General features: G+C 46.3%; 1 protein-coding gene across 1 annotated transcript in view; it reads right to left on the bottom strand.

Moving 5' to 3' along the window:
* Window positions 1-3,287: 3,287 nt before the first annotated feature.
* LIMCH1 (LIM and calponin homology domains 1) overlaps window positions 3,288-26,302 on the bottom strand; it is a 201,957-nt gene continuing 178,942 nt past the window's right edge. Inside the window, 13 exon segments of the mRNA XM_077301774.1 lie at window positions 3,288-3,976; window positions 8,261-8,363; window positions 9,373-9,481; window positions 11,898-11,975; window positions 13,318-13,441; window positions 14,069-14,184; window positions 16,048-16,184; window positions 17,115-17,219; window positions 18,395-18,487; window positions 19,238-19,321; window positions 19,911-19,939; window positions 22,042-22,147; window positions 24,058-24,239. Of these exon segments, the coding sequence (XP_077157889.1) occupies window positions 3,951-3,976; window positions 8,261-8,363; window positions 9,373-9,481; window positions 11,898-11,975; window positions 13,318-13,441; window positions 14,069-14,184; window positions 16,048-16,184; window positions 17,115-17,219; window positions 18,395-18,487; window positions 19,238-19,321; window positions 19,911-19,939; window positions 22,042-22,147; window positions 24,058-24,239 (1,292 nt within the window). The 3' untranslated portion in view covers window positions 3,288-3,950.

The raw sequence follows: 26,302 nt of genomic DNA, 5'->3' as shown, positions 1-26,302 counted from the left end.
AAGAGCACTTCCCTCACACTTCTGGAGTAGACTTTTGCGACTGGAAGGAGGCAATGACTTGCGCAGAAGGGCAACCAAGAGCCTCTGCAGTTTCTCAGCCTCTAAGAACAGCTGCGGCAGAGATAGCAGCAGAATATTCCCACCCCCAACAAGGCTAACTGGAGGGAGGAAAGGGACACAGCAGAGAAAAATGCCAAGACGCAACCTCTCATTTATATGCGTGCATAGGCGCCTTTAACGATTTGAATCGGTTTCTCACGATGCACGGGTCGTTTTTTCATGATACCACACTCTGCCCTGGCACACAGCTTGGGAATTACGGTTTTTAAAAGCGACATGCACCCATCAACAAGGAAGGGGGGAGGGAGAGAGGTGTTTCTAAGAGATGGGCAGCGTTCATTGACATCGCGTGCATTTCTGGCTTTGCAAAGAGCTATTCTGACTGGACCGTGCCATCAGCAAGGTTATCCAAATGCATCTGGACAAATCATGCCAATGGTTATATTATGGAACTTGGCTGTACATGCCTCAAACAACCGTGAGGTTTATACAGCAGCTCTCTTGAGAAGGACTCCTACCAAACTCCGTCCTTGGGAATGACCTTATTGTTATTTTTTTTTTTAAAGCAAGTTTCATCTGTATGCCACTGGTAACCACCATAGCTCTGTTTTTTCTAAGCCACCATTTTACTAACATGTGAAATGTCCCCATCAGATTGCAACAGGTGTAAAAACTGGACAGCAAGAGAGTTTGCAAACGCTTTGGAGGAGACGAAGGAAAATATGTTGCAGGGGCATGCCACAGCATGCAAGATCTGCTTCGGCAGGAAAATAAATAGTTGCTGGATGAGCCACCCTCTCCCCTCCCCCTGGTCCCTGGAAAATATTTATTGTTTACAGGAGAAATGTCCACTATTTCATCTAACGCATCTGAAGATTGCTGATGCATGCACAGGGTCATATACAACCCGGCAATTAATTCTGCATTTTTTAGATATTCTTAAGGCAGCATTAATATATTTCCTCTTTAAAAACACCCCACATTCAGTTGCTAGCCGTGTGTTCTCTGCAAATCACTGTTTTGCCTCACCAGACGAAGCACAAGTTCACACACCAACACTGTGCGAGCATTTTCCCTAGCCCGTCAGCTAAACCTCCTAACATCAGCTCCTATCCTGCTCTGATTCCTCCAGCATGCGGCAGCAAAGTGAGGCAAGAGAAAGGAGGATAATTAGAAACCCGCATGGTGCCATTTGTAGTGAACACGCTAGACTGCAAATTCAAGATCTTCCCGTTTTTAATGCATTAAAAACACTCTCGGTATAGCCTGGAAAAAAACTGATTCTTATGCAGCGGTGCTATTGCCGACTCACAATGGCCGATACCCACAATGCTCCAGTGACACACATAACTGGAAAATGATCCGAGAAGAGCACAGGTTGTCAGATCGCACAAGAATGCCGCTGAGTCTAGTGCTCATTCCGCACACATTGGCTGATGCACTTTTAATGTGCTTGTGCAGCTGGATTTTCCTTCTAAAGCAGGGGTAGTCAACCTGTGGGCCTTCAGATGTTCATGGACTACAATTCCCATGAGCCCCTGCCAGCAAATGCTGGCAGGGGCTCATGGGAATTGTAGTACATGGACATTTGGAGGACCACAAGTTGACTACCCCTGTTCTAAAGTGCATTGAAAGTGCATTATTCAACGGGTGTGGAATAAGCCGAGGAAAGGGGTAGAAGATAGCATGGGAAGTAACCACCCTCCATTCACCCACCCCTCCATTACTTATGTTATCAGAGCAGGGTAGCAAACAGTTTTGGGACAGAAGGTTGCTAGGGAACTAACATAAAGAACGATTCCAGAGCGGTCTGTATGAGGGTGACGGCAAACACAGACGGAGTTCATATGACTGATGGCTGCTAACCCATTCCAGCATTGGGCTGAAGGCATGAGGCTACTATCGCCTTGGGGGAATCATCACAGGGTGACCAATTCCACATTCCGATTAACAAATGGTTCAGTGCTGTTGTCCTGGGAATAAGGGTAAGATTATGTTCTGCAAGAAAAAAAAACACTTTGACCGTAAGCACACCTATTTGGAAGCATATTCGGGTGAGGTAAGCCAAGCTTGCTTCCAAGTCTGTATGTTTAAGTAAGATTCCCCCCCCCCTAAATCACACAAGAAGGAGGAGTCTCAAAGTGGATTACAATTGCCTTCCCTTCCTCCCCCCTAAACAGACACCCTGCGAAGTAGGGGAGGCCGAGAGTCTGACAGGACTGCTCTGTGAGAACAGAGCTATCAGGGCTGTGAGGAGCCCAAGGTCACCCAGGTGGCTACATGTGGAGGAAGAGCAGAGAATAAAACCTGGCTCGCCAGATTAGATGCCACTGCTCTTAACCACCACACGAAGCTGATGTCCTTTAGTCACGTGCATCATTTCAAAGTCCTGCTTTTTAAATTTAGTTCAATACATGCCATATCATCGTAGGTACAGAAGATTTTTTTTAATGCAAACATTCTCACCTGTAGCAGTACTTTTAAGAGAAAAGAAATAAACCAGTAGTCCCTTAGATGTGCCAGCTAACTAAACCCTCAAGTATTTATCTCACCAGTGCCGCCTGTCTGCAAAGTGCAAAATCCTGCAGGTCCACAGGTGTGCAGAGTCTCTCTCCTGTTCCCTTCAATGCCAAAGAAAGCTCAGGTACACATGACTCTTTCCCCATCATTGCCGGTGAGCAACTCTGGCTTGTGGGTTTGCCCTGTGCATGCTGTGGGGGAGGATTTGCATTCTGTGGCTTTACTGCACTGATGCTAAGAAGGATTTCCTATTCATTATCCCAGGGGCTGCCAACTCCTTCATCCTCTGGCTATTCTATTTTCTGGCCGATGGACACACTCCAGGAGTGTACGTTGATCCCCGCACAACCGTTGAGAGTTGGATGCTTATTTAGCTTCATCTATGCTGCCTAGCGGGAAAGGTTTCACAGCTGCAGTGCCAGGATACTGGGCCATCATACACAAACCCCAGATATTGTATTGCCGGTGAATCTCTGGAGAGATGTTTTACCACTCTTGATTAAGGTGGGAAAGGGCCGCCAAAAGACACGGGCCTTCTCCCCCGGGACAGATCTGACTCACGGGCTTCCAACCGGTCATTCCCGGCCTTCCTTCCGCCGCAGATGAATGCAGGTATTCTCATACAAATTAAGTGGATACACCTTGGTTAGGAAAAAAAATATTTTTGTTATCATTAGGAACATTTATCTCATGCACACACAAATTGCTTGATTAAAGCAATAATTTATTCATAGAATTCCTACCCTCCACTGAAGGTAATATAGTAAAACGTTGGAGAATTACAGTATGTTTTATCAAAGTAGTGTCTTTGTATAAAAAACACACGCACGTTACCGCTATAATAATAAACAGAAAAGTCACTTTTCTGGGATGCTTCATTTCATCCCCTCCCCCAAATGCACCTAATTAGATTAATACGTTGGCATGTTACAGAACACCTACAAAGGTTGTGTAAACTTAAAACCCTCAGTTCCTAGTCATATTAAAACAGAGCAGGTTTATTGCATCTTTTATTTCCTTGTTACTTGCCAAAAAAAAGAAAAAAAAGAAAAGAAAAACCCAGAAGAGCAGACTCGGAAACCACGCATCACGGACAATGTGGAGCACGCTCTCGTGGGGAGAAAGGAAGCGGAGTGTCCAGAGATGCAACTCATACACATAATGCAAGTGAATTAAGGAAAGGAAAACAGGTATTGCATTGGAAAGGAGCTGATGTCATCTTTAATGCCAGCCTTTCAAGAGGAGGCGAGAGCCGTGAAGTCTATGGGCAGAAGCTCTTAGGCGTGATTGTCCAGAAGCAGCCGCAGGGACGCAGCCATGACCTTCCTTTCTGGCAGAATACTTTTGTAAGCAAGACGACAAGATGCAGGTCACAAAGTTGTTGGCTGACCGGCGGCTGAGTTAAAAAGGGAGAAAAGAAAAGAGAAGAGAAAAGTTAATTGTCTCAGAAACACGAAAGATGCTAAAATGTCTGCACTGGGGGAAGAAGAAGGAGGAGGAGAAGGAGGAGGAGAAGGAGGAGGAGAAGGAGAAGGAGAAGGAAAAGGAGGAGGAGAAGGAGAAGGAGGAGAAGAAGAAGAAGAAGGAGGAGGAGAAGGAGGAGGAGGAGGAGGAGAAGGAGAAAAGTTGGTTTTTATATGTCGCTTTTCTCTACCCAAAGGAGTCTCAAAGTGGCTTACATTCACCTTCCCTTTCCTCTCCCCACAGCAGACACCCTGTCAGGGAGGTGAGGCTGAGAGAGCCCTGATATCACTGCTTGGTCAGAACAGCTTTATCAGTGCTGTGGTGAGCCCAAGGTCACCCAGCTGGCTGCATGTGGGGGAACCCGGCATGCCAGATTAGAAGTCTGCACTCCTAACCACTACACCAAACGGGGAGAAAACCCTCTGATACTCCCCTTGTCTAGGACTATCCTAAGTGGATAAATACAGCACACAAGCAAGGCTGGAATGGAGAGAGTCTGCATTTTGCCTGAGCTCCGTTCCTGCGCACGAATTCCTCTGTTCCCCGCATCCCAGAGCATCTACAACAGAGATCTTGGGGGTGGGGGGGGGGTTGCTGTCAACATACAGCTGACTTATGATGAACCCCTTAGGTTTTCAAGGCAAGAGATGTTCAGAGGTGTTTGCCATGGCCTCCCTCTCTGCGTAGCAGCCCTGGCCTACCTTGGTGGCTTCCTGTCCGAGAACTAACCAGGGCTGACCCTGCTTAGCTTCCGAGATTGGACAAGATCAGGTTACGCTGGGCTGTTCAGATCAGGGAATCGGAGAGTATACAGGCTGGGATACATGAGGGTTTCCGCAGGTGGACAAATAACCCTCAGACCATTTCAAGTCAGGGAAATGGCACAAGGTGAGCGGAGGCCCCTTCTCCACATGCACCAGGGCACTGATCTGAAGCTGTTATGATATGCAGAGGAACTGCGGAGAAACCGCAACTCATGTCTGACTGTTGCAGTGAGAAGGAAAACCAAACCCAACCTGTGTACTCTGAACCAGGGGTAGTCAACCTGTGGTCCTCCAGATGTCCATGGACTACAATTCCCATGAGCCCCTGCCAGCAAACGCTGGCAGGGGCTCATGGGAATTGTAGTCCATGGACATCTGGAGGACCACAGGTTGACTACCCCTGCTCTGAACCACATGAACTGCCTGACACCAGGCAGTGTGTAGTCTTGGGCATGCTGAATAAATATGCATGAGAACTGTGCATAGCACAGGCTTTCTCAGCCAGGGTTATCTGAAACCCCGGGGTTTCTTGACAGCCCTGGGTTTCCTGAATGGGCAGGAGTTAATTAATTTTTGAATATATTTTTAAAAAATTGTTAAACATTTATCTGGTGATATGACCATATATGGTCATATTGACCCCCCCAAATGACCAATGATGGCCTGGAGGCGGTGGAAAGGGGAAGAGCCCCAGGTGGGCACAGATACAACTATGGTTCCCTGCCATATTCTGCATAATTGCGCCACTGCTGGGGTTTCTCAAAGCCTGAGGAAGATTTCAGGGGTTTCTCAACCGTAAAAAAGTTTAGAAAGGCTGGCATAGAGTCTTAATGAAGTCGAATTTTCTAGATAAGGTACCACCACAATTATTCTGTAATCACGGTGTCACAAAGGAAGAATTTCTAGGGATTTTAAATTATGTTTAATGAAGCAGATGTTTAAATTGTCAAAACATATCTAGCTCAAAACATATTCTTGCATCTTATCAAGTACTGCCACTTATTTTCAGTAAGAAAAATTAGAATGTTTGCATATCCCAGTGTTTGACCTGTCCAGAGACAATTAACAGTAAGGCCAGCGCTGGAGAACAAGCATTCTACAGGCACAGCTGTTTCTGGTTTGAACAGGAAACCCTCTGCCAGTTTTTCAAACCTTGTAAATCCATTTACACACATTTATTTCTTTATTTCCTAGGCTTATAGACTGCCCTCCCCAACAACTGAGCTCTGGGCAGTTCACCAAAATCATCAACTAAACCGGAACAATTTACAGTTAAAGCATTCATGGCCAATCAAACAGTTAAGATAACTGAACATCTAAAATCTTATCAACATTCCATTTTTGCAGATGGCTCTGAAAAAAAATCTATCTCTACTGAAGTAACGTTTTACATCTTTACGGAGTAAATTTATTTCAGCTATCGCTAGAGCACAGGTAGTCCAACTCTAGTCTTGCATCAGCTCCTTAAAAAAAAAATCTAGAATCTCCATGATCCGCAGATCTAGTTTAAATTTTTCAAGCAAGACAGCTAGACCAGGAGGGTGGAAGACCTTGTTCATGTGAATCCAATGACGCAAAGTAAATTCTCTGCCCTAAGAAATGTCTTTTTGGATTCAACCAAAGTTCCCCTAGCTCAGTTTCTGGGAGGAAACAGTGCTAGAGAGTGACACAGAGGTTAGAATCCAAGTCATAGGTTTAAACCAGGTGTGGGCAAACGGATATCCATTCCAGATATCCATGGAGTACAATTCCCATGAGCCCCTGCCAGAAAATGCTCGTGGGAATTGTAGTCCATGGACATGTGGAGGGCCACAGTTTGTCCACCTCTGGTTTAAAAGGGTGAAATCTATGTATCTAAATAGCTGTTTTTGCATTTAGAGTCTTTTGATGATACTAGGGAAAAAATAACACATATCATAAGCTGAATATCAGTTTTGCACACTGAAATGCTATACAACAGTGCCCTCTATTTTCCTGGAAGTGGAATGGCTTCTGAGCCTCAAAAGCAGTTCCATAAGATTTGTCTTTTTTTTACTCCTTTTCTCTGTGGAAAAGCAGAAAGTATTTTCCAGAAACAATTCTGTAATTGCTTTCATTAATCATTACATGTACAGGACGTAGGGCAGCCTTTCTTAACTTTTTTACCATTGATAAACCCCTGAAACATTCTTCAGGCTTCGAGAAACCCCAGAAGTGGTATGATCCTGCAGTATATAGAATCATAGAATCATAGAGTTGGAAGGGGCCATACAGGCCATCTAGTCCAACCCACTGCTCAATGCAGGATCAGCCCAAAGTGATCAGCCCAATGTAGGATCAGCCCAAATATGGTTGGGGAACATAGCTGTGGACATGCCCACCCCTTCCCACCGCCCCCTCCAGGACCATCATTGGCCATCTGGAGAAACCCTGGTTGAGAAAGCCTGACATAGGGTATGGATAGTCTCTGGGGTCTTTGCCCTGGCCCGAAGAATCCAAGTGTACAGGAGGTACGCTGGAAAAGGTGCAACTCAAAACATACCCTGGATTGGAGCCTTGGCCAGGATTTTTGGGCTGTGTGGCTGTGATCTGCTGGTTTTAGTCCCTGGTATTTTGCTAGAGGTAGAGCACAGCAAGATCTCCCCGTGCCAAAGTGGCACATCTTATCGTGTCCTGCTTCTGAAGATGCCACCCACAGTTATTGCCAAGATGTCAGGGATTAAAACTACCAGATTACGGCCACACAGCCCAGAAAACCCACAACAACAAGTTGACCCCAGATGTGAAATTCATGTACTCTGAGTGGGAGAATCAGACCATTCCCCTGCCGAAGTAACATTCCATTAACTCTGATACTGGCTACCGACTTTTTTGTTCAGCTATTTCTTCCAAGTATGAGCGACTCCAAAAAGGTGAAAGCATCTCTGCTGCAAACACCATAATCCTCAAAGCATGCAAACAGTCTCATGAATTACTCTTGCATGATTTCAAAAAAGAAAGCAGAAAAGTATTCTAGAATGCAATTTTTTTGGGGGGAGGTAAAATTTGGTTTAGATACCAAGTGTTTCCGAACAACATTAAATCAGAACACGAGTATGACTCAGAACAGACAACATGCAGAACGAATTAGCTAGTTATGCTACTTGAGATGCTTGTTTGAATGCCACTGTGATTCCTTAACAGCCTGACAAACCAGGATCTGAAACCAGGGTCTGAAGTTGGTTTTTTAACTACGGTTTTGTGTGACGTGTGAATAGAGACATTCTGGCTTCACCAAGGCAATGCCCTCAAATGCTTCCTGGCCACAGAGACACGCGGCCGAAATAGAAGCATCGAAACAGATTCTGGGAGGCGTCCAGGGTTCACCAACTAACCATGGTTAAAATGAGCGTTTACAGACAACGGCAGGATTCAGCATAGGAAAGGAAAGCAAGCAGCCCGTATCAAATCGAGAACAGGCACTTCGTACTTACTTCTGGAGCTGATGTAACAATCGTTGCAATTGAGAAGGCCGTTTCGAATCCGGACATCCGTGCCACTGGCTGCGTCTCCAAGCTGATCCTGGCAAATCCCACACTGTTTGTTAAGAAAGAGGGGGGACGGTGAAGGGCTTGCCAGGGCACATCCACACCACAAACTGATACTGGCTTTACAGCGGCTTAATTGTGAGTGTTTTGGCAAAGGGGCCAAGGATTTTTGGATCATCTACCTGCCCTGCTAATAAGGATAGTTGCCAGAATTTGCTGGGAAGGATGAATACATCAGCCAGCTATGTAAAATGGACTTAGGTCCATATTGTGGTATGTTATCTCCATGCCAGGAAGTATTGATGGGGTGATTCTCTCAATTCTGTCTGTAGTGGGTTGGAATATCATAGAGTAGCGATCCCCAACCTGTGGGCCACGGACCAGATGTGGTCCTTCAACTAATTGGAGGTGGGCCCCGAAGGACGCCTTCTCCCCCCCCCCCCGGCCCTTTACTTCATCCCCCCCCCAGCCCTTTACAACACACTTCATTGTTGTGGCGTGTCTGTATCTTATTTTGAAGGGATGTTTAAACATTTCCATAGCGATCAGAGAGCGTTAGGGCAGTGGTTGAGAGTAGAGGAGTAAACTCCCCCCCCCACCGGGCCTCAGTAAAAGGCGTTGAGTGGTCCCCGATGAGTGGTCCTCGGCGTTGAGTGGTCCCCGGTGACAAAAAGGTTGGGGACCACTGCCACAGAGTGTTCCCGTGGATTACAAGATTTTTCCTTGCATAGCACAGCTTTCTTAGTCATGCACCCTTCCACTGCAACCTGCGGGGCACTCAAGAACAATAATACAGGAGGCATTTGGGGCTGCAGAGTGGCAGGGGCAAAAACTTGTGCAGAAATCTTCTCTATGGAAATGCTTCCATGACTCCCAACCCAAGTCTAGGAGGTTTTGTCACCCAGATCCTCAGGGTTACAAATGCCATTTAAAAACATTCAGTGTTGGCTCAGAATGTGTCCACAGCCCAGTTGTAGCCAGGAGGAGTTTCTCACCAGAACAATAGGGCAACATGGAAGGCAACCTTTAGGATGGGAGAAGATATCAGAAGATCCTACCCTGAAGCACTGGAGATGGAAATAAAGACCGAGGGTTTCAATAATCATGGCCGCTCCTTTCCCCAGGGCTTGTCCACAGCTAGAGCAGAGTTTCCTTCCACTGATAGACCTGAAAGGAACAAAAAAAATGTTTTGTTTAGGCGTTCAGGGTTGCTTTGATTGATCCATAGCATCTTGTGAATGTGCAAAATTCATTCTGTGTCGAGATGCCTGATGTCTTCGACAAACAAGAATAAGTCCTCGCTAAGAATGAAAATATTAAGTGTCTGGACAATGTGGTTTAACTTGGTAATGCCACAGGTCAATGGCCGTCTTTCAAAGCTGCTTCTTTCAATAGCTGTTGTATTTGGGTACAAATGTCAGAGTGCAGGAAACAGCCCAAGGGACAGGAAGCCTTGGCCAGAAGCTCCAAGGTTTGCAGCAATCCCAGGAAAATTGTATGCAAGATCTAGGTTTGCTTACAAAGAAGCTTTAGGAAAGCAACAACATTTACAGAAAAAGCATCCTAAGCTACCATATACTGGGGCTCAAACACATACACGTACAGCAAACTAGCCAGGATCCAAGATGAGATATATAGCTAAAACTAAACACCTTATAACCTAGTTGCTGGCTACAAGTCAAGAAGATCTTCATCATGTTAAGACTGAGTGATCAAAATCTGCTCAGGGTTCCCAGGCCCAATGAAGCAAAACTGGCATCAACCAGGGCCAGGGCTTCTTCAGTGAAATCAGGGCCCCTCAGATGGAGCTATTCCACCACAGCTACACTTGAGGCCAGGAAATAACACTGAGAAGATTCTGTCCTCCCTGCTTAAGGACCCATCCAGCCAACTAATCCAACCAAACACTGACTAACCCCCCACCGAAAGATTTTACCTGTATGGAGAAGGAGGCAGTTTTTAATATAGTCTTGCATTTAATTTAAAATGAATATTTTATTGTGCATGTAATTTAGAGATATATTTTCATTAGACATCTACATTTGGACAATGAACAGATTACGCACCTTGTGCAGATCCCAAGTCAGTCCTCTCCATAAATATACAGGCAGGGATCCAGAGCTCAGTAAAGCATCCGCACAACAGAGCACATAACCATTGTATTTACTGCTATCGACCCGTCCAATGTCTAACAAGCACCATTTCTAACTGTTTTAGGTTCCTAAATGGGTTATAAGAAGGCTGCAATGAAACCAGCAGGATCCCTAAGCTTCAGATGAACCATCTTTCCAAAAACGAGGCCTCAGTTTCAAAGTGGCATGGAAGACATCTCTGATTGTTTGCAAAACTAGGTCATAAGAATTCAATGCATGAAATATGTTTATGGGGATTGCAGAGTTATCCTAAACTGAGTTACACCCCCATACACCCATGGCCTGCAGGGGATTTAGAAGGGTCTACCTCTGCTTAGGATTGCACTTGGAGGTGGGGAAGTGAAATCAAAGGCATTCCCCAAATAGGAAGTCTTGGTTGGGAACCGTAACTATATGGAAGTAGTTGGAATGGCCTACATCCATGGCCTGCAGGGGATTTAGAAGGGTCTACCTCTGCTTAGGATTGCACTTGGAGGTGGGGAAGTGAAATCAAAGGCATTCACCCAATAGGAAGTCTTGGTTGGGAACCGTAACTATATGGAAGTAGTTGGAATGGCCTACACCCATGGCCTGCAGGGGATTTAGAAGGGTCTACCTCTGCTTAGGATTGCACTTGGAGGTGGGGAAGTGAAATCAAAGGCATTCACCCAATAGGAAGTCTTGGTTGGGAACCGTAACTATATGGAAGTAGTTGGAATGGCCTACACCCATGGCCTGCAGGGGATTTAGAAGGGTCTACCTCTGCTTAGGATTGCACTTGGAGGTGGGGAAGTGAAATCAAAGGCATTCACCCAATAGGAAGTCTTGGTTGGGAACCAGAACTATATGGAAGTAGTTGGAATGGCCTACACCCATGGCCTGCAGGGGATTTAGAAGGGTCTACCTCTGCTTAGGATTGCACTTGGAGGTGGGGAAGTGAAATCAAAGGCATTCCCCAAATAGGAAGTCTTGGTTGGGAACCGTAACTATATGGAAGTAGTTGGAATGGCCTACACCCATGGCCTGCAGGGGATTTAGAAGGGTCTACCTCTGCTTAGGATTGCACTTGGAGGTGGGGAAGTGAAATCAAAGGCATTCCCCAAATAGGAAGTCTTGGTTGGGAACCAGAACTATATGGAAGTAGTTGGAATGGCCTACACCCATGGCCTGCAGGGGATTTAGAAGGGTCTACCTCTGCTTAGGATTGCACTTGGAGGTGGGGAAGTGAAATCAAAGGCATTCACCCAATAGGAAGTCTTGGTTGGGAACCAGAACTATATGGAAGTAGTTGGAATGGCCTACACCCATGGCCTGCAGGGGATTTAGAAGGGTCTACCTCTGCTTAGGATTGCACTTGGAGGTGGGGAAGTGAAATCAAAGGCATTCACCCAATAGGAAGTCTTGGTTGGGAACCGGAACTATATGGGATCAGCTCATAGGCCTTCCTATACCTGTTGGGTGACTGGCTTTGCACTGTCAGAGCACATGGCGATGATGGCACAGTCCGGAAGCTCTCTTGGCAGCCTGCCCTGAAGGACAAAGAAGAAAAAGAAGAACAGCTGGTTTTTATACCCCACTTTCTACCACAAGAAATCCCAAAATGGGATCCCAAGCACCTTTCTCTTCCTCTCCCCACAACAGACATCCTGTGAGGGAGGTGGGGCTGAGAGAGCTCTAAGAGAATTACTCTGTGAGAACAGCTCTAAAGAGAACTGTGACTGGCCCAAGGTCACCCAGCTGGCTGCATGTGGAGGAGTGGGGAATCGATCTCAGTTCTCCAGATTAGAGCCTGCCACTCTTTAACTACCACACTTTCTCTCAAGGGAAAACTGAACAGTGGTAAAGTATTAACAGGAAAAAGCTCTGCCCTTCAGTGGCAAGCAGTAAACAGCATTTATAGGACAGCCTTCTCTCTAACAATGCTGAATATTTTTAAATACCCCTTCTGTCAGTTCTCGTAGGAGGGCTTCAAAGGGATGGCGGGTTCATAGGGACAAAGGTTCAACTTCTGGAGCCTGAAGGGCTCAATTTGCTGACCAGAGGCTGAGTCATGGCCTATTCCCGTAAACCACAGATCAAAGGGTAAAAACGTGCCTGAACTTCACTCCTACACATTGCTGTCAGCATGTCACATGTCTGAACAGTCCCTTGTGTAACAATAATCTCCCTACACATTTCACTGAAGCCCCCACTTTCTCCTGACATACTCTGTTTGGAAGAGCTTCCATCACATCCACTGTCTGCTATCTAATGGGATACAGGCTTGGAATATTTTACCACCTGGTGTACCTTTTCTGTAGACTGCCCATTAGATGTCGTATCCTTTAACCCAGAGGTAGTCAACCTGTGGTCCTCCAGATGTCTATGGACTACAATTCTCATGAGCCCCTGCCAGCGTTTGCTGGCAGGGGCTCATGGGAATTGCAGTCCATGGACATCTGGAGGACCACAGGTTGACTACCCCTGCTTTGACCCATGTAGATACAAGCCCTTGACAAGGCATTGGACAGGCCCAAGAAACACAGGCCTTCTAAGAAATGCTCCCCTCGCCCCTAGGGTTGCCTGCTCTGGGCTGGGAAATACCTGGAAGCTTTAGGGGTGCAGCCAGAAGCGGGCAGAATTTGAGGTGGAGAGGGGCCTCAGTGGAGTCTAAAGCTGTGGAGTCCACCCTGCAAAGCAGCCATTTTCTCCAGGGGAACTTATTTCTTTAGTCTGGAGGTGAGCTGTAATGCCAAGTGATCCCCAGGTCCCCCCTGGAGGCCGGCATGCCTCCCTGACCCCAGAATCCCTGCCTGGGGAGTCTGTGTTCTCATACCTCCTTTACTATGAAGACCGAGGAAATAAGCTAGCAAGCCTGCTGCCATGACCTACCTCCTAATTTCTTTTGCAGAATTGGCTGGTGGACCTAAATTATTCCCCAAAGGTGAGGTCTTCTGTCTTGTGTCTGAGACGGGTGGGCTCTGTTTAGTTAATGACTGTTGAGTCCATGGCACTTCTGGAAAAGAAGATCCGGAAGAAGCAAAGAGTTATGGTTAGACTACTGAAAATGTGGTCTTGTTTTTTTTTTTTTTTTTAAAGCAATGAACCATTTAGAATTATATGCTTATGGGTTTCCAATGACAAGGCAGCCTTTTCTCCAGTGGCATGAACTGCTGTCAAGTTGCAGCGAATTTATGGTGACCTGACAGGGTTTTCATGGCAAGAGATGTCCAGAGGTGGCTTGTCTGCCTGCCTCTGCAAGTATCTCTGGGCTGCTTCTTTGGTGGTCTCCCTTGGTGGCTGCAGTTGGGGTGGGTGGGGAGGAGAGGTTTACAGCTGCCAGGAGATTGGATCAACTGCTGTGGCTTTTAATGGGATTTTAATGGGGGTTTTACTGAGGGAATATGAATCCTGTTACCCGCCACGAGCCACTCATGGGAGTGGTGGGCTAGAAATCGAAAAATAAATAATTAAAAAAAATCATGTGGAGCATTTGCAAAAAACAACAACAACTAATCCTATCACCAACTGAAATAACAGGAGCAAGCATTAGTATAGATACTATTTCCAAAGCAAGAGGACTTGTTAAAAGGACTACATAGGTTATAGTTGGAAGAAGAGTTTTAAAAATATCTTCACATACCCTGACATAATGGCAAGGTCATTCTGATTGGAGGTTTGTCTTCCGGCATGGATGTCATATTATCTGGCTCATTTCCTCTCTGATTACTTGCTTCTAGATGTCCTACTTTATTTACGCTGCTTACAAAGAAAGACACAAACAATATCAAGTCAGAGTTGTGAATGATTAATAAATACAAGGCAGGTGTATACGGAAACAGGGCTGGATCTAAACTAAGTTGTCAATTTCCACTAATCTCCCTTTTCTGCTGCAGACCAACCCCCCCCCTCCCCATGTCATTCCTCTGGGTCCCCAGATACTCCCAGAAGTGGCATTTTGTGCAGAGCAGTGGACGAGAGGGGGAGGAGTGAGGCAGGACAGTTCCACTCTGCCTCTTACAAACTGTCTGGACCTCATCCAATAGGTCTATCTTTTGGGTGGGATCAGATGCTGTTTCTTTGCTTCAGCCAACTGCTCAATAACAAGCATGCTAGCAATAGCAAGCAGAACACTAGACACTCTTCTGATCTACGCTGGGGTCAAAAACTAGCATGTGTGCATGTAAGCGTGTGCAGAGTACACAGAGTACACATGGCTCTCCATGGTAACTGCAAAGGTGTCCTTATGGAATAATCTCCTTCTTGTTCATGCTGCCCAATGAATGCTACAGGGCTCCCATGGCAGAGTCCTTTCTATGACATCAGGAGCCAATGAAGACAGAACCTTTTAATGACAGCTTAATGAAAGCTGATTCACAAGTCCATCACTCAAGCACCTGGCAGCTCACAAACGGATGAACAAATTGCTTTCATTTGATAGCGCTGAGAACACAGTGATATTAAGAGTGCTTGGCATTTGAGCTCGCGTTTCAGATGTGAAAGCAGATTTTTGGCCCAGTCACTGACTTGGACCCGGAGGGAGCCCAGGCAGAGGGACAATTTTCATGCCTCCCTTCTTCCACTGCACAGGGATCAGGAGCTGACACCCACCCACCCTGCACCAACAGCACTGTGGGAGAGGTGGGGGTTTGTTGGGGAGGAGGAAATTAGTAAAAATTACTCCCCACTCCTGCCAGTGGAAACGCATTTCCACAGTACTGGAAAACAAAGTTTAGATCCAAGTCACCGAGAGGAGAGCATGCATGTGTGAACTCTTCCTCGGAGAAAATCATGATTATGATGATGAAGAAGAAGAGTTGGTTCTTATATGCTGCTTTTCCCTACCCGAAGGAGTCTCAAAGTGGCTTACAGTCACCTTCCCTTCCCTCTCCCCACAACAGACACCCTGTGAGGTGGGTGAGGCTGAGAGAGCCCTGATATCACTGCTCGGTCAGAACAGCTTGATCAGTCATCAAGCTGGTCATCCAGCTGGTCATCCAGCTGGTTGCATGTGGGGGAGCGCAGAACCAAACCCAGTTTGCCAGATAGAAGTCTGCACTCCTAAGCACTATACCGCTACACCAAGCTGGATAATGTGGAAGGAACAAGAAGCACTGGCATATCACACTTCCAAGTTTCTGTATTTCTTCATTTAATTGGAAACAGAACTTTTTGCATGTTAGTGGGTGACGCACAAAACATGCAGTGCTTGTGTGTTTTTGCAGAAGTAGCTTCTGTGTAGGTATGCCCTAAGAAATGCTATGTCTTAGTCTTACCCCAGGCTTTCTCAACCAGGATTTTGTGAAACCCTGGGGTTTCTTGATGGCTCTGGAAGGGGTTCCTGAATGGTGGAAAGTTAACTAATTTATAATGATATTTGAAAAAAAAATTTAAATAATTATTGGGTGATGTGACCATATATGGTCATGTCAACCCCGCCATGGCCAATGGTGGGCCTGGAGGGGGTGGGAAGGGGAGGAGCCCCAGGTGGGCGTGGCCACAGCTCTCCTTTCCAGCCGTATTTTGCATGATTGTACCACTTCTAGGGTTTCAGGAAGCCTGAAGAATGTTTCAGGGGTGCCTCAATGGTAAAAAAGATGAGAAAGGCTGCTTTACACAGACCTTATACTTTCCTTCCACGATTGATACTCCTTGTTTTTTGAAAACGGAGAGACTTCCTGTTCACCACACACTTTCTTCAATGTTTTTTCTTCCTTTTGCTTATCAGTCTCTTCGGAGTTGCTCGCATCTAATATGTTCTATTGGAGAGAGAGAGAGAGAGAGAGAGGACAACAGAACATTATTATAGATACATATCTTATCCAAGCTTCATTTTTCCAATAAACCTCATGAAAAGTGTACAGGATGCCTGGGAACAGTACGCTCTCTGCAAATGAAGGAAAGAGGATTAGAATTTCACCTCATGTGCCAGCCTAGGACTTGCACATCCAGAAAAAGCAAACTGTGGTTTCAAGCAGCTTGGCTGCTATCCATCCTATTAGTCCTCAGACGAACAAGTTCACTTCCGGCTTCCCAGGCGTAGCAGTTTCTGCAGGCAGTTCAATGAACACAGCACCCATTCAGACATGCGGCCAAATCACAGTTAGCAGAAACCAAGTACTTATGCGTGGCTTCGGATTTCAGTTTGGCAGACACAAGTTGCCTATTGAGACATGACCCTTGAGCATTGTCATGATTGGACATGGGGTTTTATGAATGAGGAATTGAACCACAGTTGTCATACAATGGAACTTTCTGCTTTAAAAAAATCCATTTACAATCCAAGCCGCTGCCACCTACAGTGGTTGGACAGTGCATGCACACGAAACCTCATATCTGGAACTAAATGTAATCGGTCTTGCAGGTGGTGCCACTGGACTCACACTTTGTGCTTTTGCTTCAGACCAACATGGCCACCCACCTTAATCTGCCTTTCATTTGGTCATGGAACTTCTTGAGATCATCGTAAGCTTTCGCTGGATATTTTAGAGAGAAGCAGCTTTAAACAGCCTTGTTCTTTATGGCAGGGGTAGTCAACCTGTGGTCCTCCAGATGTTCATGGACTACAATTCCCATGAGTCCCTGCTAGCAAATGCTGGCAGGGGCTCATGGGAATTGTAGTCCATGGACATCTGGAGGACCACAGGTTGACTACCCCTCCTGTATGGTTTGTTCTAAGTCAGACTCACCACAGCCCCATTTCCATCAGTCAGAGAAGAAGACGTGGACAAAGGTTCTGTGGAGTTTGAAGTGACCAGGAATGGAACCACGGTGTCCTCAATGATCCTGCGTTCCTAAAGGGGAAGAAAAGACGACTATTGAAATAGCCCCAGATAAAACCTATGGAGGAAGACGCATCAATTCAGGGCAAGGATTCATTCGGGCATCCACTTCTCTGGCACTAGAGTTCTTTGGCCATAATAGTCCTGCAGAAACCAAGGTCAACTTTTGGCAAGATGTAGAGTTGCTGGTTAACCCCTCATCTCAGCTGCCTAACCGTGCTGGCTATTTCCTCTGCTCATTCACCTCTGCCACCCTAATTCTGATTACCAAAATTATAAGCTATCTGTAGATCCAAATTGTGGAGACAAACACCAAAAAATGCAACCAAAAATGCTAGAAATAGAACTAATTTGAAGTTGCTGCTAGTTCTCGGAATGCAGTTTTTAAAATGGTTTTATAATGTTATTAAAGTTATGTTATTAATTTTACTTTTTACTATTGTTACTCTTATTGTTGTTCACTGCCTGAGCTGGCTTTCCGGGAAGGTGGTATACAAATCAAATAATAAATAAGATACGCCAATTTTGTAAATTCTACCAACGGCCCCTGCCTGGATGGCCCAGGCTAGACTTATCTTGTCCGATCTCAGAAACTAAGCAGGATCAGGCCTGGTCAGTATTTGGATGAGAGACCAAGCAAGAACTCCAGGGCCACTCTACAGAGGCAGTCAATGGCACACTTCCTCTGAACATTTCTTGTTTTGAAAATTCTACGGGGTCACCCAAATTCGCTGCAATTGGCCAGTCCTCTCTGCTACCACCACCACCACTAGCAGCTTTAAAAATATGCCTGCACCATCAGCCATTTGAATGGTCTATTTGCTTGCTAATTCAATTCTGTAAATAAGTTTTAAACATTCACAATGGCTAACAGACTCAACAGACCTCTGATCTTTTTTGAAAGAAGCGATGGCAAGCTTCCAGCCCTCAAAAAAGATGGAATCCAAATGGACCAAAGCAATTTTACAGCATGAAAAAGGGTGAGGCAGAAAAGGTAGCTACTAGGGTTGGGTGCTTCACCTGCGGGTGTGCACCCGCTGGTGCACCGACACCCACACCTCCCCCCTCCCCCTGTGGCGCTAGCGGCTTCAGGCGTGAACGGCCGCTTCGGACGCAGAATCGCCCAACCCACTTGCCTCTGAGTCTAGGCAACAAACCACCATAGTGTCCCTGCCTCTTTCATCTACCTCCTCGTAGTATCTGCGCTCCTCCTCTTCAACTTCTTTTTGGGCCCTTTCCCATTCTTCTTTCAGCTTGTCCTGCTCTTTCTGATACCTTTCCTGTATAAAAGGACAATGTCAGCTGTTAAACATGAAATAGGACTGAAAACGTGGGCCCTGGCATTCTCTTTGAGGTGCAGATGCCTTTGTCTATTTCGGACTTACTTTCCCCACCCCTACCCATGCCTCCAGCATGGACATCATGCCAAGGTTGGCTCCCAGCAGATCCTTTCCTCTCCAGTGCTGCCTAAAAGGCATGTGCCCTCTTTATGTGAGCACTCATCCAAGAAAGAGTTAAATATCAGCCCACATGGGTGTGTGTGTGTGTGGGGGGGATTGCTTGGCAATTTGTTTCTTAAAGTGAGGAGGAACCATTGGGGGGGGGGGAAATGAAAGAAAACAACAGTGAAGAATTGAAAAGTGGTTCCCTCCCCCCCTTCCCCACTTGCAATCAAACAAGCACTGAAGTGCAAAAGGCAAAGACAATCAACAGATTAATTAACAGCTCAAAGAATGCTGGCAGGATACAATGGGATGAATAAACAAGGAAAGGAAGCACAATAGAATCAGAGTCCAGCGGCACCTTTAAGACCAATCAAGATTTATTCAGGGCGTGAGCTTTCGAGGGCAAGCACTCTTCGTCAGACTAAGAACTCCTTACGTGATGGTGGGAATAGATAGCAAAAATCAATTCTGTTACATTAGTAGACTGTGTCACACATGCCAATACAGCCTGTACAGACTCTGATTCTATTGTGCTGCTTGAGACCAATACGGCTACCCACTTGAATCCAAGGGAAGGAAGGTTACCTGAAGCAAACGTTCCTGTTCATGCTGCCAGCGCTGTTGCCGCTTTCGCTCTTCTTCAGGATCCCAAGACCAGCATCCAAAACGCTGAGGTAGGTAAGATGACAGAGGCCATTAAGGACTGGCAATATATTCCAGAAAATAACTGCTTCAAGAACAGCTCTAAGAGAACTGTGACTGCTCCATGGTCCACCCAGCTGGTTGTACGTGGATGAATAGAAAATCAAATCCACTGCTCTTAACCCTTGAGAAGAGGAATGTGGGGGAGCCACAGACCGGGGGCAAAACAGGGAATTTTCCCATTGATCCAGTGCTTCTTTTGTCATAAAATACAACCAAAACCTATGGATACACACTTCTCTTGGATGCTTTAGGATGCTTAGGGCTAATCCTGCGTTGAGCAGGGGGTTGGACTAGATGGCCTGTATGGCCCCTTCCAACTCTATGATTCTATGATTCTATAATTTCTGCTGCAGCAGAAGAATGTTTCCATATGCTGATGGGACAGTGGATGTACATCTACAGAGAAGAAAGTCCCACCTCAATGCCCAGCAGACTCTGGTAAGGTTTCCCACCACGGGTGTTGGATCCTTGATGAGAAGCCATGTCTGAGAGCCGGAGATCTAATTCTGACACTTTTAACAACAACTCCAAGAAATAAATAAAAGCTACTTACACTTGACTTCTCGTTGCTTTCAGTGTTGGCTGTTTGGGAAGTAAAACAAGCTGCAGTTAAACTTTCCCAAATATAAAGTTGGTTGCGCATAATAACAACTAGCGAACCCAAAGATGGAACTGAGAAGGAAGTCATCTATATACTACCGTATATAGTATATACTTTCCACAAGAGTGTACAGCATTAAAATGGTTATTTAAAAACCCTCACAGACACAGCTCCTGAGGAATGCAAGAGGCAGCCTGCACCCTCCACCAACATAAGGACTTTCTAGACCAGTGGAGAAATAAGAGTCAATATCAGTGAACATCCGATTCTAAGCCTACTCCTAGGCACCAACAGCTACTGCATCTGGCCACAGGCATTAGCAACATCTGAACATAAGCATGTTGTCTAAATTTAATCTCCCACTTTCCCCTGTGTTGTGCCATGTGGGAAAGGGAGTAATCTATTCCAGTGCCACAGTTATCAAGAGAGCCCTAGCCTGGTTGGGTGAACCCTTTTTGATCTTCACATCTGAAAGCTATTCTGGAGAGAAACCATCCCACGCAGGGGTGTTGATAACCATTAGGCACCGGGGATAAGCTCTCTGACAGCTCTGCCACAGGAACAGGAGCTTTCTACCAGAGCAAGGAGAACACAGAAGGAACGCTCTTTTGCTCTGGGACACATTTCAAAAAGGCATCTACACAGCGTAGCGAGAGGGATGAGGACACCCGAGGCCATCGATTTACCTGGCTGCAAGAAAAACAGGTAGCGGCGCCAGGCGTTCCGAACCTTAAGCGGAACCCTGGCGTTGGCGAGGGACTCTAGAGTGGGCGGCAGAAGAGAAACAGAGAGAAAAGCAAGGCCGTGAACGGAAGCCAATGACCAGAGGGCAGCCAAGAGGCTCCCAAGATTCCTAATGAATCACGCAGAAATTGGCAAGTTGCTTGCTGGTTTCCATCAAGAGAAATCGAGAGCGCGGCTGGAATTTTCTGGACAATGGCAAAAACAGTTTCATTCCGGGAAGCAGATGAGACAAGCTGATATGTCCATTTGAGCATGCTAGTTTTGGATTCTCTTACGAGCGATCAGGGGTTTGCAATTGCAATTTTGCAGTTTTGTTCCCATTTTTGCAGCCAGCTGATGTTTATTTTGTTTGCAAGGAAGCAGGTGCTTCCCCGGAGAAGGCCCTGAATCTACGCAGCATAGGCCACCTCCGCAGCTAGGATTTTGAGTCTCAATCCTTCCACAGCATGACTGGCTTCGGTACAGGGCTGGCCTTGGGCAAAGATGCACCTTTCTGTATAGCAGGGGTGGGCAAACTGTGGCCCTCCAGATGCCACAGCAGATGCTGGCAGGGGTTCATGGGAACTGTAGTCCATGGACATCTGGAGGGCCACAGTTTGCCCACCCCTGCTCTATAGCAATTCTAATTTCTTTAGGTGTTTGTCGCCTTGCTGAATCAGGAATATCATTAGTAAAGCAAGACCTTTGTCGACTGACTCTGGCAGATTTCCTGACCATCATCAACAACGGAAAAGGCAGGAGTGGTTTAAGGATTCACGGGGCCCGTAATACCAGAGACAGTTTAAGGGTTTGTGAGGCCCTAGCGGAATACTATTGTGGTGGGAACAGCCAGACTAGGGATGAAAGGGCCCCAACAGTGGAAAGGGGTGTCACTCTGAGTGTCCTTACAGAGGGAAAAGCGGGGAGGAAGGCACAGTGTGGGGCCCCTGAAAGTGCAGGGCCTGTAGCACATCTCACATGTGCTACATAGATTAACTGGCCCTGGGGAAAGGAGAGGGCTCAAGCTAGTGCAGTATAGAGATTGTCTGTGAGGATTCTTGGCAAGAGAACCCCAGTTCACAACATGTCTCAGTAATGCAATCTGTGCCTCAGTTTTCCCTCTGCAATGTGTAGTTTGGTTATTATTAGGGATTACAAAGAGAACACATGTATGAATGTTCTAATGTGCTGCACAGCAGCCAAGTATTATGATCTTTCTCTTTGTGCATATTTTACCCTGACCTTCTTCCAAGAAGGAGCTCAAGGCAGCCTACGTGGTGAAACCTTATCTGATCCTTAGAGCCACCTTGGGAGGTAAGTCAGGGGACCGAGCGTGCAAATCCCCTTCCTGTTTGCTTACCTTCCAGGACAGAATTCTGCAAAACAGCCTGGCAAGTCTCGGGTGTCTTGTTCAGAGACGGATACACAATGCTCCCATCTTGTTCTGGGGCTTCCAAGGGTGCTACCTAGGCCAAAAGTTTGAAGAACAGGCATGAGCAGAGAGACAATAGGAGACATATGAAAGCTGGAGGTGGAAAGTGCCATCCATTTGCAGCTCACATATGGCAACAAATGAGACAAATTTCATTATAATTTCAGAACTGGACTTCAGAGGGGGATATTTTCCCCACAACTGCTTATTTTCAGATAGGTTTGAGATTTTTATCTGAGTGGTGCTGGAGTTCAAGACCGTTTCAATGGGGGGATGTACATAAGAGTCCACGGTTGCTATTTATAAAGATAATGGTTCCAGATTTGCATGTCACAGTCCTCCCTGTAATCTAAAGACGGCTCATTATTTTTTAAAAGGACCAAAGGGGCTCAATTGTACAAACCTCCAAAGTGAGTGAGTCTCTGACCAGCTGCACTTCTCTCTACTAATTCCTAAAAAGGTGTCCAAGCGGCAGCTGAACAGGAGAGCTCTATCTGGTCATGGCGTTTTTAAAAAGCCTGTCTTCGTTTTCATACTCTTATAGACCGTTTATGCACTGGGAACTTCACTGCCCCAGCTCTCGTGCAGGAGCACAAATTGGGGGCGGATGAGGTGCACCAGTCCAAATGCTTCCCTGTGTGGGTGCAGGAAGAGGTGGGCCAATCTGCCATAACTAAAATTCCAGCCTGCAGCCCAGCATGAAACCTCCAGTGCATAAACGGTCATAGTGACTCACTGACAATAAAAAATCCTTACCTTTCCTCTAAAATCTCTCCATTGCCATCCCTCCTTGCCTGTTGGTTTCCTTCCACAAAATGAAAGGGATTTCCTTTTCAAACCCTACCCTCCCTTTCCACAGGGCACTTGGGAGGGAAGCTGGAGGGGATTCCTGCAACCAAATGCCACCAGAATTGCAGCAGAGTAAGTGCTGCATATCCTGAAAGAGCCCCCAAGCAAATTGGGCCATAGGGATAAATTCTATTAGCCTCTAAAGAATCACAGAATCGTAGAGTTGGAAGGGGCCAGACAGACCAACTAGTCCACCCCCCCTGCTCAGTGCAGCATCAGCCTAAAGTATCTGTGAGAAGTTTCTGTCCAGCCCCTGCCTGAAGATTGCCAGTGAGGGGGAGCTCACCACCTCCTTAGGCAGCTGCTTCCACTGCTGAACTACTCCGACAGCTGTCTACTTGGTACCGTTCTACCCATAGTTTAAACCCATTACTGCAAGTCCTCTCCTTTGCTGTCAACAGGAACCTTTCCCTGCCCTCCTCCAAGCGACAACCTTCCCAATACTGAAAGAGAGCAGTCATGTCCCCTCTCCACTTCCTCTTCTCCAGCCTGAATATCAAGGTGCCTCCAGCTCTCTAGTTTCCCAGCCACAGAACTTACAAAGAACAGATGGGGTCTGCCCACACAAAGGAGGGAAGGGAAGAGCACCGAGGCCTCCTGTGGCTTGTTTCCAGTGGTGATTGGCTAGAAGACCTCGGTGTTCCTCTCTTGCAAGGAGCTAACTTGGGAAATCAGCAGAATCAAGAAACATATTGGCACATCCTGCAGCAGTACATGAAGACATTAAAAAACATAGATCATCTTGAATTCTTTCTTGTAATGCCTACACCAGTGATCTCCTTGAGTATCTTTGGCTCGGAAATTTTACGATCCACATCCCTAATAGTGATCCTGTAAGGTTTTCAAGGCAGGAGATGAGCAGAGATAGTTTGCCAGAGAGACTCTGGATTCTTCTCCTTCTCCTCCTCCTCCTTCTTCCAGGTTCTGATACAATATAAAGGTGCTTCATGTGTTTTTTTCAAGCCAGAGAACTCTACTTAGTAGGTACTCAGTTTCCTGTGTGAACAGCTAAGCCAATACCCCCTTCAAATGATGGGAAAGAATGTGAAAATGAGCTACACATCTCCTGTTATCATTTTCAATGCTTCTTGTTACCTTCTGAGCGACTGATGATGCTTCTGCATCCTTTTTCCCCGCTGACTCCAGTCCCTTCAGTTCCGCATGGGAACTGATTTTCTGGGAATTATTACTGAGGGAGGAGAATTCCATAGTGGTCACTATAGGGCTGGCACAGGAAATTGCTGTGCTGAAGTCTTTACGGTCCGAAGTCAATCCCACTAAAGGGGACAAAAGACAAACATGACATGAAGCATTTATATCAGCAATGTTGCACTGATTTTTCCAGTACGGTGAAGATTGGTTTCTCCCCCCATCCCCCCAGAAGGACAAAAAATGAAGACACAGTAAGTGATGGCTGCTGATTCTAGAAAGCTTCTTAGTGGGAGAAACAAATAGAATAAAATAGGGCTGCAATTTTTATCTGGCTGGTCAGGTCCAGATATTTTCCATGCTTTAGAAAACAAATAAATACCTAACTTGAGCCCTAAGAAACAGTGGGTTAAAAACTAAGACATTACGCATAACAAAGAGCATGATTAATTAGTTTCTGAAGAACCACAGGGGTAGTCAAACCGCAGCCCTCCAGATGTCCATGGACTACAATTCCCATGAGCCCCTGACAGCGAATGCTGGCAGGGGCTCATGGGAATTGTAGTCCATGGACATCTGGAGGACCGCTGTTTGACTATTCCTGCACCAAGGTGAAGATGGCAAACTTTTTCTGAAGCAAGCATCATTTCTTCATGATACCTCTAGAGGGCACTGTCTACAATGACACTTTAGCAGTGGATGATGATGATGATGATGATACATCATAGTTTTGTGCTACCCTTTCCGTGGTTGGTGCATGCAGCAAAGTGAGGTGTATGTGTTCTGAGCTGGTAAGGAGTGTGGGTTAAATGATTATTGTGCTCTAATTAGCCAATCAGGGAGAAAGGCGCATGCTGTGTCATGCTGGCTCTTTGTTTTGAGTAATAACCAAGTGGCTGTCAGGGAACACACTGGTGGGAACCACATTCTGGATCCCTGCCTTGGTAAAAACATATATACGAAAGGCTGTGGAACCACTCTCTTTATACACCCCACAAAGGGCGTTAAGTTCAAGCCAAATTTGCTCAGGATCCCCGGCTCCAAGGAGATTAAATGGGTCTCAACCAGAGGCAGGGCTTTTTCGGCTCTGGCCCCAGCCTGGTGGAACGCTTTCCCAAATTAAACCAGAGCCTATACTATGGGGAGCTTCATGTTTTATTGATTCTTATGCCACCCACCAGGTCATTTTGTTATATTGTATGTGTGCATATTGTTACTTGACCACTGATGAAGACCTGCTGGCAAAGGCTCATGGAAATTGTAGTCTGTGAACATGTGGACCGATTATGCACGGCAGCGGCTATGCCAGGCTGCTGCTGCTTCCCATGAATGCATGGGCGACGGCATCCTCCGGTGCACATGGTCTGCATTGAAGGTGTGCATGCGCACACACACCTCCAGGGCAGGAAGGGCCCACCATGGCTCATGGCTGTGGCAGAGGGCATGGGGTCCCACCGCACAATGGTGAGATAGCAGCATGCCAGTAGCCCACCATTGTGGGGGTGGGAAAATGCAGCTCCGCAAAGCCAAACAGGGTGCTTGGCATCCCTGCAGGGACACTGTAGATTGTGCATGGGGCTGCCACATTCCCTTACTGGGGGCCATTAGAGCCCCTGATTTGGGCCAGGGCTGGGAAGCAGCTGGGATGGTGGTGATGGCATGCACAAGCGGGGATTAGCCCCGCTGCTCTGCTGCCACCAGCCCAGCCTTCCCACACTGTGCATAATTGGTCCTTGTAGAGCCACAGTTTGGCCACCCTGGTCTATGGTCCTGCCCTGTGCAACCACTGAAACTGTACATCTAAATCTTCTTAACGTGCATTAAATAATAAATATTTTCATTTTAATCTTAATATATATTTGTTGCTCAGCCTTCCGGTACCTGATTTACATCTTATCCTGAATTTGAAGAAAATGGGTACCTTCTCCACACAGTCAGTATCATCAGAAAACATAATATACACCTATGAGGAATCTTAATGGCACCCAGTGGTGGACACATGGAATTAGCGGTCTGCATCTAATCATGCAATTCTCGATTTGGGACAGAATTTACACTTATAAGAGGGGGGGGGGTGATTTTTGTTGACTCCCCCTCCCAACACAAAAGACTTTTGCCCATGGATCGCTGCTGACAGCTTCAGTAGACAATGCTAAGGCTGCAAGCTCTCCAAAGGGAGCTTCATGTGGTT

The sequence above is a fragment of the Paroedura picta genome, chromosome 10 (genome assembly GCF_049243985.1).
Source record: "Paroedura picta isolate Pp20150507F chromosome 10, Ppicta_v3.0, whole genome shotgun sequence".
NCBI lineage: Eukaryota > Metazoa > Chordata > Lepidosauria > Squamata > Gekkonidae > Paroedura > Paroedura picta.
Note: the sequence above shows the minus strand (reverse complement) of the source record. Positions and strands in the feature narration are given on the sequence as shown.